The sequence below is a fragment of the Salvia miltiorrhiza genome, chromosome 7 (genome assembly GCF_028751815.1).
Source record: "Salvia miltiorrhiza cultivar Shanhuang (shh) chromosome 7, IMPLAD_Smil_shh, whole genome shotgun sequence".
NCBI classification, from domain to species: Eukaryota; Viridiplantae; Streptophyta; class Magnoliopsida; order Lamiales; family Lamiaceae; genus Salvia; species Salvia miltiorrhiza.
Window position 1 is genome coordinate 40393879 of NC_080393.1, and position 12704 is coordinate 40406582.

A 12704-nucleotide genomic window follows, 5' to 3' on the forward strand; every position below is an offset into this window, starting at 1 on the left:
AACCTATGCCCAATCACTACCAAGGGATTTGAACATTGAGTCATTATTACCAAAAGAAAGAGAGAAGAAACCTATACAACAATTTGATGGAAATAGGGAAAAGAGAAAATGGGAAGTCGAATCGTTCGAGGAAGGAAATTCAAAAAGAAATTTGTTTAGAGAACCATCACCACAACAATCACAACAACAACAACCGCAGTTTCAGCAACAACTACGACAACCGCAGCAGCAAAACCAACAATACCCTCAACAGTGGGGATTTCAGGGACAAAAACCTGTGTGTCCCCAATGTCACAAACCTCACTTAGGAGAATATCGGATGGGGACAAATGTTTGCTTTAAATGTGAAAAATCAGGACATATGGTTAAAGATTGCACCAATAGAAAAGAGTTAAAATAAACAACAACGAGCCCGGTCCCCGAGTTGAGTAACCAAGGTACGCAAATTTCGAGGACGAAATTTTTATAAGGAGGGAGGGATGTAACACCCCGATTTTTTTCATAAGATAATATTAGATTATTCTCTAGGATATTTGGTGAGATTTGAAAAATCTAGGATTTATTTAAGCCTAGAATAAATTAGATTTTAGAATAAATGTGTTGTTACTCATTTATTATATTTAAAATTTGCATTTACATTTCTTTAAGCATTTCCACATCATTAGCTCAACTGCATTATATTCTCATATTATTTATTTATTTATTTATCCTAAATTTAAACATATATTTTACCTAGAGGATTTTATTTAGAATTTGTGAAATAAATAAACTTATATATAATAGATATATAATAATATATTCTTTTAAAAATTGCTTATAAATATATAATATATAGCGTATATATATATATTATATACGTATATATAGCTATACTATAGCGGTACTAAATAGCTTTTAGTTAATAAATATTTACATTATATATAATAGTACCATATAGCTTTGTAATTAAGTTAAATGATTAGCTATCATATATATATATATATATATAAACCAAAAGTGTATACTAGTTATTGAAAATATAAGAGTTAAATATATATATATATATATATATATATGTATATATATATATATATATGCATGGACAAAATACTATTACGTAGCCTATGTTAAAATCATGCAAAGCATATATATATATATATATATATATATATATATATATTAAGTAGGAACAAGTGTAAGAAATTGATAAAGTGACTAATCAAACCTACGAAGCTACGAAACAAGTGTAGGAATTTAAGAAACATACTAATCAAACCTACTAACCTATGGATACGTCTATAAATGACTCAGCATAGCTATAAATCACCTATATAAATATGTGGTCGGATGGTTGCAATAACCCACAAATCATGAAGCAGAAATATTAAAAGACAAGAGGTGTCGACCAATACTAGATAAAAGGTGGGTTATATTTTCCAAAGTATGTTTGAGTTATTAAGCTCTCATATTATTAGATGAAATGTGGTATGTCCATAAAATGTTTTCACGTTCTCCCACTGTTTAATGCTCTTATGTTAACAATTGTGGCTTTTAATGGGTCTAACACGCCTATTAAAAGTTGTGCGCACGATCTTAAGGTAGTGGATTGATCCCCATGAGCCTTATAGACGAAATGAGGATTTTGGGTTCGCCCTTAATCCGGCTAGATGTTGTAGCTGACATGGGTTCCGTCCCGGGGTCCCATCTAGTTAATGATGAATGAATGAATGAATGAATGATTACTTTCCAGGGGTCGCCCAGGGACTACGAATGAAATCATAAGGGTAACAGTGGTGCTACGGTATGGCGCGCGCAATGAATGAAAATGTTTTGTGATTATAGAAGTTAAATGTTTTATTTTAAAATCTTCTATAATTCACGTCTGTGCATGGACTATCATATGAAAATGATTATTTCAAAAAATGCACGACCCACTGGGTACACTAGTACTCAGCCCACAAATCTTTTCAATCTTTTCAGGTTAGTAAGATGGTGGAGACGGAAGCAGCTGTGGCGGGTTGGCTGCAATATATTGAAATAGCTAGCTATTATATTAAAAAAAAGAGTTAATATATAAAACTATCCACTTTCATATTGTAAAGATAAAAATTGTCCACTAAGATAAAAATGATAAAAACTGTCCACTTTTTGATTGAAAAGACAAAAATACCCTCCTTTAAATATATGCTCTCTCTCTCCACTCTCTTTCTCTCTCTTCTCCCTCACGGCCCTTCCCCCTTCTCTCTCTCTCTCCCTCCCTCCCTCCCTTCGATCTCAGATCGCCGCCTCTGCCTCGTCGCCTCCGCCATCTCCTGGTTCGCCCCCCGCCGCGAAGCGCCGCTGCCCCCGGCCTCGTCGCCTCTGCCATCTTCTACTTCAACCCCCGCCGAGAAGCGCCGCCGCCCAGGCCTCGGCGCGAGCGAGCCTGCCGCTGCTTGAGCTACCTCCGTTCTAGGGCTTCTGGTGTCAGAATTGAGCCACACCTCCGCGAGCGAGCCTGCCGCTGCTCGCGCTACCGCCGCGCCAATCGATCGAGCGCCGCCTGAAATTCCTGGCGAGGCAGCTCCTCCAGCGAAGTCGTCGTTGACTGCCGTCGTTCTCCCTCTTTCTCATCTCTTCCGGCGACCACAGCTCCTGCTACAGCCGCCGCTCTCAACAATTCTCCCTCTCTGCTCGAGCTCCAGCGCCTGAGCCCTAGCTCCCCCAAATCCAATCGCCCTCACCCCTACTCTTATCTCTCTCCGTCTATGGCCGAACGGCAACGGCAGCGCCGCCGCGTCCTGGCCTCCCTCTGCTCTCTCAACCTCCAGCACCTACAACTGCTCTAGATCCTCTCCACCCGATCCAGAGGTAAGTTAATGAAATCCAGTTAGATTCGTCCAAGTTCGTGTTTAGCCTTGATTTGAATTGGATATGAATTCACTTGCTTCGGTTTTGTTGTCTTTCTTTCAAGGTTATCTGGCCTCGACTTGATTTGTTGGGATGATTGGATCTGTTCTTGAGATGTTGTGCTTTGGTTTGGATGAGTAATAGTGTAAGGGCAGAGTAGAATTTGAGACATATGTGAATGATTTAAGATCTGTTGAGATTGTTGATTGGGAGGTTGAATGCTGAGATTGTGGATTCGAAGGAATTGTTGTATTTTGATTGTAGATTGAATTGATTCGGATAATATTTTGTTGTATTTTGATTGTTGATTTAGAGGAATTGATGTATTTTGATGGTAGATTGAGTTGTTGTATTTTGGTGTTGTACTATAATTTGATTCAGCTGTATAATTATTTTTTTTAATGTTCTTAAATTCACAACCAAATTTATGAATTCACAACATGTTTTTGAATTCACAACCACATCTATGAATTCACAACTTAATATTCTTAAATTCACAACCTGATCTATTAATTCACAACTAAAACTCGAATTCACAATCAAAATAAATTATAGTTATAGTTGTGAATTCAAACTTTGAAAACTCAAATTCACAACCAAAATAAATTCTAGTTGTGAATTAAATTCAGGTTGTGAATTCGACTGATTGTGAATTCACAACCAACATAAATCTGGTTGTGAATTAAATTTTGGTTGTGAATTCGTTTGGTTGTGAATTCACAACCAAAAAATTCTAGTTGTGAATTAAATTTTGGTTGTGAATTCGACTGGTTGTGAATTAAATTTTGGCTGTGAATTCAACTAGTTGTGAATTCACAAACAAAAAATTCTAGTTGTGAATTCGACTGGTTGTGAATTCTCAATTCACAACCAGTGTGAATTCACAACCGAAAAAAATTTTGGTTGTGAATTCACACTGGTTGTGAATTGCGGGATTTTTTAAAGGGGTGATGTAAAGTGGACATTTTTTTAATTTTTAATGTGAAGGGTATTTTGGTAACAGTGGACATTTTTTATGTTTTTTATTTTAGTGGACATTTTTTATCTTTACAATATGAAAGTGGCCATTTTAAAAATTCACTCTAAAAAAAATATGTCATATATTTTGAGTATGTAAAATGCTATATATATGATATTATTATTATGCAATAATTTAATTATCGCTCGATGGAGAGTGCATGTAGTCGGCCCCTCTTGGACGTTTGACCAAAGCCCTCATGATCATGTTGTGCTATGCCAATTTCATGAGTGAGCTGGTCGGTCAACTCCTTTTGGCGAGCTAGACTTGGTTACCCCATCATTTACCGCTTTATTAAAATTGTAATTAATGTCCGACTGCTTAGCCGTACGTATTTGTAGACTGGTTCTAAACCACCAGCGTGCTGAGCCAAGCTTTCCGACTTGAATATTAAATATGTTATAATACCTAGTTTAATTATCTAACAACGATTACTATACATTACTCCCTCCGTCCACGAAATGAGTACCCATATTTCCTTTTCGTCCGTCCACGAAATGAGTACTCATTTCCCTTTTTGGCAAGTGTACCCCACACAACCCTTTAATTAATACTCTAAAAAAATGAGACCCTTAAACTATTCACACTACACTCCATACATTTCTTAAAACCCGTGCCGTGCACAAATGAGTACTCATTTCGTGGACGGAGGGAGTAATATTCTTTAAGAATATTAACAAAAAGAGATGAACATATATATTATTATATTATTATTAAATATTTACAATTATTATTATTATTATTATTATTATTATTATTATTATTATTATTATTATTATTATTATTATCCCCTTTCTTTCCCGCTTCTTAAATCCAACCCCTAGTCATGTCCCGACATTCGTGTCTTCCTTCGAGAATTGGGGCGTGACATTTCTATTCCGGTATAGAGCGATAAAGAATAGAGATGCTCACCTCGAACTTCAGAATGAGTTAATTGAACATTTGTGGGAAGAATATACTAATTTCGGGTCTTGAATTTTATGTGTAGGTTGGTTTGTTTGTTGTATTTTATTTTTTAAATTATGTAATTTTTATCAATTTTAATGAAATTTATTTTAAAGTTTTATATTTTTTTGCTTATTTTTTAATAATAACAACAACAACAACAACAACAACAACAACAACAACAACAACAACAACAACAACAATAATAATAATAATAATAATAATAATAATAATAATAATAATAATAATAATAATAAATTAAAAAATTTGAGGCGAATGTATAATTTCATATAAAAATCAAAGCTATATATTTCTTTCAAATTATACATTCACCTCAAGTTTTTTAATTTATTATTATTAAAAAAAATTATTAATTTGAAAGAAATATATAAGTTTGATTTTTATATAATTATTAATTAAAAAATTTATATAGGTTTGATTTTGGCGTAAATAGTTAGAGAAGAATTACTGGAAGTGACATACTCCCTCCGTCCCTGAAATAAATTCATCTTTTTCCTTTTTGGGACGTCTCTCAAATAAGTTCATCTTTCTTTCTTTCTATTTTTGGACAACTACCCACCACTAATAATACTTTATTTATTCTTACTTTTCATTTTTTCACCACTCTCAATACTAATTATAATAATTTTTTTCACTTTTTCACTACTCTCAATACTAATTATAACATATTTTTTTCACTATCAATATACTTTACCACTTTTCTTTAAAATTCGTGCCGTCCCAAAGAGAAACTTATTTTGGGGAGGGAGGGAGTATATTATTTTTGACATATACTACAAAATAAGTTTGGATTTGGTAAATTGTTGAAATTTAGAGATTGTGCTGTGCACGTGCCCAACGGTCAAAAGTCCAAATGAAAAAATGCCTTTATCGCTAGTTAAAATATCTGTTGTGCTAAAACTTATCCCCCTTTCAGTTTCATCTCAAATTCACAACGTCACAGCTTTCAGCAATGGAGTCTTCTTCTCTCTCTTCATCTTCTTACTCCACTCTCAGAAAATCCCTTTATGTAGCTAATTCCAACCCGAATTTCCAAATTCCTTCAATATCCTTCCCAAAGTTTCATCCCCAAAACCAAACTCAAACCCTAACCCTAACCAGTAACCGCAAACACCTGACGCTCCCCCCTCCTCACTCCACCAAATCCATCACCGTCTCCACCGCCGCCGCCTCACCGCGATCGCTCAAATCCCGCCTCAAGAACGGCGAGACCCTCTACGGGATCTTCCTCCTGACCTTCTCCCCGACACTCGCCGAAATAGCGGGGCTCGCCGGTTACGACTTCGCGGTGGTGGACATGGAGCACGGCCACGGAGGAATCTCCGACGCCCTCCCCTGTCTCCACGCCCTCGCCGCCACCAACACCGCGGCGGTGCTCCGCATCCCGGAGTCATCGGCGGCGTGGGCGAAGAAGGCCCTGGATCTGGGCCCGCAGGGCATCATGTTCCCGATGATCGACGGCCCGAAATCAGCCCGGAAGGCCGCGTCGTACTGCCGATTCCCGCCCAACGGCGTCCGCGGGTCGGCCCACACCATTGTCCGTGCGTCGGACTACGGGATCGACGAGGGGTACTTGAGTAATTTCGAGGAGGAGCTCGTGGTGATGTGCCAGGTGGAGTCGGAGGAAGGGGTGAAGAAGATCGACGAGATCGCGGCTGTTGATGGCGTCGACTGCGTGCAGATGGGGCCTTTGGATTTGAGCGCAAGCATGGGCTACCTGTGGGACCCGGGCCACAAGAAGGTAAGGGAGGCGCTGCGCGGGGCTGAGAAGGCCGTGCTCAAGGGCGGCGCCGCGTATCTCTCGGGCTTCGTGATGCCGCACGATCCGGCGGTAGAATTGCGGCGGCGAGGGTACCATATGGTGTCGGGGGCGGCGGATGTGGGGCTGTTCAGGAGTGCGGCGGTGGAGGATGTGAGGAGATTCAAGACGAGATTGGATGATGATGATGATGGGGAAAAGGAGACTGCTGCAGTTGCTGAGGAGAAATACTGGAGTGAGTGAAATGGAAAATAACCCATGTCATGTGTTTGATTTTGCTTGTTCATAAATCTTGACTTGCTCTCTTAATCTCATCTCAACTTTTGAGTTTAGGCTTCATCTTTTATCTAGTCTTCTTAAATGGAATTTGCCAAATATAGAGGGTAATTTCTCTTCGATGATAGAAACAGTTTTTGAATTCGTTGTTACTGCTGGTTGCGGTTGTAGAAATTATGGATACGAGTGATAGGAATAATATAACATGAGGATGGATCTCACTTTCACCTATGACAATTAAATTCCCTTTCAAAGAAAAGAAAGAAAGAGGACTGACCTAGTACCATTCGGATTAAATTAAATGATATGGGAGCAAATGCAAAATCAGTAGTAGCCATGTAACATCATTATAATTATTTGTTTGGAATGAAGGATTGGAGAATAGATTTCAAAGTCATAAGCATACATAGTTGATTTTGAAGACTGGATTCTTCCATCAAGATCCTTCATTGTAATCGTAAATATACGTTGGGTTAATAGCTAAGAAAAATTCAAGATCCTTCATTATAATCGTAAATATATATTGGGTTAATTGCTAAGAGAAATTCCATGAAATTTGACTAGACTTATAGTAAATTGTTGTAATAATAACATTATTTTTGTGTTAGACCATCTCCAATGGTACCTTAAACTCAAACCCAACCTAAAATACATTTGGGGCCATACTAAAACACTTCATTAGAGCATCTCGAATGACAGCGGCCAAGGAACACTTTATTTTTTATGTCAGTTTTGATAGTGGTGTCTCTATCATAAGAAACTAGTGTGTAACCCGTCGAAATTCGACGGGGAGCCACTTTATGTTGTAATTATTATTGTACATTTTTTTTTATTATAACATATAAATAATTTTTATATAAATTATTTAAAATTTTAATTTTATTTTATCAAAATAAATTGCTAGTATAGATCAAGCCTTTTAGCTAATTATAGTTCTTATTGAGAGTTAAAATAGATTGGCTTTTTATACATTATTTGATGAAATTTCATAAAAGTTGATGTAAGCTTGACGATTTTAAAAAATAATAAGAAAAAGATTTAGGTCTATTTGACATAATATATGATGAAGAATTGACACATCGTATTTTTTTGTTAATTATATATAAAAAAATTACTAATTTTCAGGAGTGTAATTTTTATAAATTGATAGACAAAATTTAAGACCATGTCTTATATATGAATATCATCTCATCGGAACCTTACAAAACTTTTGAACATCATCTTATCTGTAGCTTGAAATATCACATTAAACTTTGTACATTGAACTTCTAATCATTATCTTTTTTGAATCTTGTTATATGAGATTTGGCTTATGGGTATCATCTCATCTTATTCTTGAAAAGATAAAACTTAACTCGTAAGCAACATCTCATTTGGAGCTCATAAGACCATAACTGATTTGTGAGCATCATCTCGTGCGAAGCTTGAAAGACTATAACTAACTTATGTGGAACTTGAAAGACCATAACTGATTTGTGAACATCATCTCGTCTATAGTTTGATAGACAGAGCTTAGTTCTAAGCATTACTCACTTGGAGCTTGAAAGGCTGGAGCTGAGTGCTAACCATTATCTCATTTAAAGCTTCAAAGGCCGAAATTAAGTTGTGAACATCATTTTGTTTGGAACTTGACAAACTATATCTAATTTGTGAGCATCATATTGTTAGAAGCCAAAATACTTGTAAGACTATAACTGACTTGTAAGCATCATCTCGTGTAGAACTTGAAAGGCTATATAATTGACTTGTAAGCATCATCTCGTTCATAGTTTGATAGATTGAAGCTGAGTTCTAAGCATCAGTCATTTGGAGCTTGAAGGACCGCAGATGAGTACTAAGAATTATCTTATTTGAATCTTAAAGGACCAAAATTTAGTTATAAACATCATCTCCTTTGGAGTTTGACAAAACACTTATAACTTATGAGCATCATATTGTTTGGAGCCAAAATTGAGTTTTGAGTACATCTCAAATGAAGCTTGACCATCTCTGATTTTTTAACATTATCTTTCACCCGGAGTTTGAAAGATCAAAAGTGAATTTTAAGAATCATCTTGTTTAGAGCTATACAAAAACATATACCAAGCGAAAATGCTTATAAATAAATTAATCAATTTGTATTATCACTAATTTAGAACAATTGACAATTTTCTACGTTGAATAAATAAAAAACTTATGCAGACATATCAAGATAAATTAGTTTTAAATATATTAAGCCAAAATTTACTATATTTTAGTTTATTTATATAAATGTTAGTGATTAGAAAATCATCTTATGTTTAACGCACAATTATAGTTTTCAGCTTTCTCAATGTTAATATTGTTGTAAACTCGTCATTTTTTAAAATTGAATTAGATAACTAAAAATTTAGAGTTTTCACATCTACGCCAAACTACATTTTCCTTAAACATATATCAAATAATTGAATTTTTCAATCCGATTATTAATTAATCCAATCAAACTAAGTAGCATATTTAGTTTTTAAAAATTCAATAATAATAATTTGTACTATAGTTGGTTGATTTAATATTATAGGAAATAACAAAGCTAAATTATTTGATCTTTTTTAAATATAAATAACATATGAAAAATGCAATGTATTACGTCATTATTTTAATATATCAACTCACATTATTCATAAATATAATTATAGCCAAAGTAATACTCCCTCCGTCCCAAACGAAATGTCCTGTTTTCCTTTTTGGGCTGTCCCAAACGAAATGTCCTGTTTCCTTTTTTGGCAATACACACTCTCTCTATACTTAATATTTAAATAATTTTCACCAACCCACTTTATCTACTTTATATACATTTCTTAATCTCCGTGCCGAAAAGAAGAGGACATTTCGTTTGGGACGGAGGGAGTATTAGATAAATTGAATTAATTTTTAATATGAATATAACTATTTATTTGGCAAACTGAAAGTTAATTGACGAAATTAAATTGGCATTGCAAATATATAAAAGATGAGATACCACATACAAATATTATATAGGTTGTAGTCAATATGAACTTGCGAATAAATAGGTACCAATGTCATAAGACATGTGGAGTATCTTAATATATACTTTTTCTACAAAGATTCTACATTTTCTAAAATGTAATAAAAAAAGTGTCATAAAAATCAATATGAAATTCAAATTGCATAATTTTATTTTTATAAATATCTTTTTATATAGATTTTACACCTTTTAAAATATCATAACGCTAAATATTGAATTATAGAATTAATAAAAATATAAATAATGTAAGAAAATCAAATTTATTAATTCATTATTTTAATATGTGGACTCACATTATTGACTAAATTTTATTATTGGTCAAAATAATGCTAGATAAATTAAATTATTTTTAATAAAAAATATAACTACCTATTTGGTCAACTAAAAGTTAATTGACCAAATTAAATTGATGGGGCAAATATATACATAATGAAATACTACACAAGTATTTATATAGTATGTGATCAAGATGGAGTTTGATTAAAAATCAATGTGGGATAACTTGTGAAAAAAAATGAGAATAAAGATAATAGATAATTTTTGAAATGGTGATATTCTAGATATGCCACATAGTATAGAGAGAGTGTGTATTGCCAAAAAAGGAAACAGGACATTTCGTTTGGGACAGCCCAAAAAGGAAAACAGGACATTTCGTTTGGGACGGAGGGAGTATTAGATAAATTGAATTAATTTTTAATATGAATATAACTATTTATTTGGTAAACTGAAAGTTAATTGACGAAATTAAATTGGCATTGCAAATATATAAAAGATGAGATACCACATACAAATATTATATAGGTTGTAGTCAATATGAACTTGCGAATAAATAGGTACCAATGTCATAAGACATGTGGAGTATCTTAACATATACTTTTTCTACAAAGATTCTACATTTTCTAAAATGTAATAAAAAAAGTGTCATAAAAATCAATATGAAATTCAAATTGCATAATTTTATTTTTATAAATATCTTTTTATATAGATTTTACACTTTTTAAAATATCATAACGCTAAATATTGAATTATAGAATTAATAAAAATATAAATAATGTAAGAAAAATCAAATTTATTAATTCATTATTTTAATATGTGGACTCACATTATTGACTAAATTTTATTATTGGTCAAAATAATGCTAGATAAATTAAATTATTTTTAATAAAAAATATAACTACCTATTTGGTCAACTAAAAGTTAATTGACCAAATTAAATTGATGGGGCAAATATATACATAATGAAATACTACACAAGTATTTATATAGTATGTGATCAAGATGGAGTTTGATTAAAAATCAATGTGGGATAACTTGTGAAAAAAATGAGAATAAAGATAATAGATAATTTTTGAAATGGTGATATTCTAGATATGCCACATAGTAAACCATTTTCCTATTATAAAGAAGATTCTCACATTAATATTATATTAAACTTTATCATGGAAAAATTTGAATTACTACAAAATATAAATTTTTATATCCACCAAGTTAATTAAAATTGTATGTTTGGTATATAACTATGACTTTCATTATAATACATCCATAACATAAAATATGAGAAAATAAATTAAATTGTTGCAAGATATGAAATGACACATTTAAAATATAACATAGTAAGAAAATAATTGCAAAAATAGTAATAATGAAAATACATCATAATTAAATTACAATTTTTTTATTTAAACTTATCAAAAATTTAGATCCCATGTCAAACTTTGAGTAGACCTAATCATTTAGATAACGTAATCAAAAGAACAATAAGATTAAACTTCCATTTCACAAGAGAATATATAAAGGATGAGATACTACACACAAGTATTTATATAGGCTTTAGTTAAGATGGAGTTTGATCAAAAAATCAATGTGGGATAAGAGATGTGACTTGCGAAAAAAATGAGAATAAAAGGAGATTAGAAAGTTTTCAAAATGATTGAACTATAGAATACTACATACACATTTTCATAGTTCAATTTTATAGAATAATAGTCATCATCTTAATTGATTGAACCATGATTGAGGATGAATATATTCTCTTGTGAAATCGAAGTTTAATGTTATTGTTATTTTGATTAAGTTTTATCTAAATGATTAGGTCTACTAAATTTTTGACGCGGGGCCTAATTTTTCTTGATGAATAAAAATAAAAATTATAAATTTAATTGTGACGTATTTTCATTATTACTATTTTTGTAATTATTTTCTTACTATATAGATTTTAAATGTGTCATTTAGATCTCATGTCAAACTTTGAGTAGACCTAATCATTTAGATAACGTAATCAAAAGAACTCTAAGATTAAACTTCCATTTCACAAGAGAATATATAAAGGATGATATACTACACACAAGTATTTATATAGGCTTTAGTTAAGATGGAGTTTGATTAAAAATCAATGTGGGATAAGAGATGTGACTTGCGAAAAAAAATGAGAATAAAGGAGATTAGAAAGTTTTCAAAATGATTGAACTATAGAATACTACATACATATTTTCATAGTTCAATTTTATAGAATAATAGTCATCATCTTAATTGATTGAACCATGATTGAGGATGAATATATTCTCTTGTGAAATCGAAGAAATTTAATGTTATTGTTCTTTTGATTAAGTTATATCTAAATGATTAGGTCTACTAAAATTTTGACGCGGGCCTAATTTTCTTGATGAATAAAAATAAAAAATTACAAATTTAATTGTGACATATTTTCATTATTACTATTTTTGTAATTATTTTCTTACTATATAGATTTTAAATGTTTCATTTGAAGCCTATTATATTCATATCTTGTAGGAATTTAATTTATTTTCTCATAT

The 12704-nt window shown here is 32.5% G+C and overlaps 1 protein-coding gene and 1 long non-coding RNA gene across 2 annotated transcripts; both read left to right on the forward strand.

Moving 5' to 3' along the window:
* The first annotated feature begins 2049 nt into the window (after window positions 1–2049).
* Window positions 2050–3205, forward strand: LOC130992943 (uncharacterized). Its single transcript, XR_009091505.1, has 2 exons — window positions 2050–2829; window positions 2933–3205. It is a non-coding gene; the product is annotated as an uncharacterized LOC130992943 (long non-coding RNA).
* Window positions 3206–5633: 2428 nt separating this feature from the next.
* LOC130992944 (uncharacterized) lies at window positions 5634–6943 on the forward strand. The gene has a single exon (XM_057917672.1). It carries the CDS (start codon window positions 5805–5807, stop codon window positions 6852–6854), a length of 1050 nt encoding a protein of 349 aa, XP_057773655.1. The 5' UTR covers window positions 5634–5804; the 3' UTR covers window positions 6855–6943.
* The last annotated feature ends 5761 nt before the right edge of the window (window positions 6944–12704 follow it).

Excerpts from the sequence above, each read along its gene's own strand:
- LOC130992944 (XM_057917672.1), top strand. The coding sequence starts at position 5,805 with ATGGAGTCTTCTTCTCTCTCTTCATCTTCTTACTCCACTCTCAGAAAA.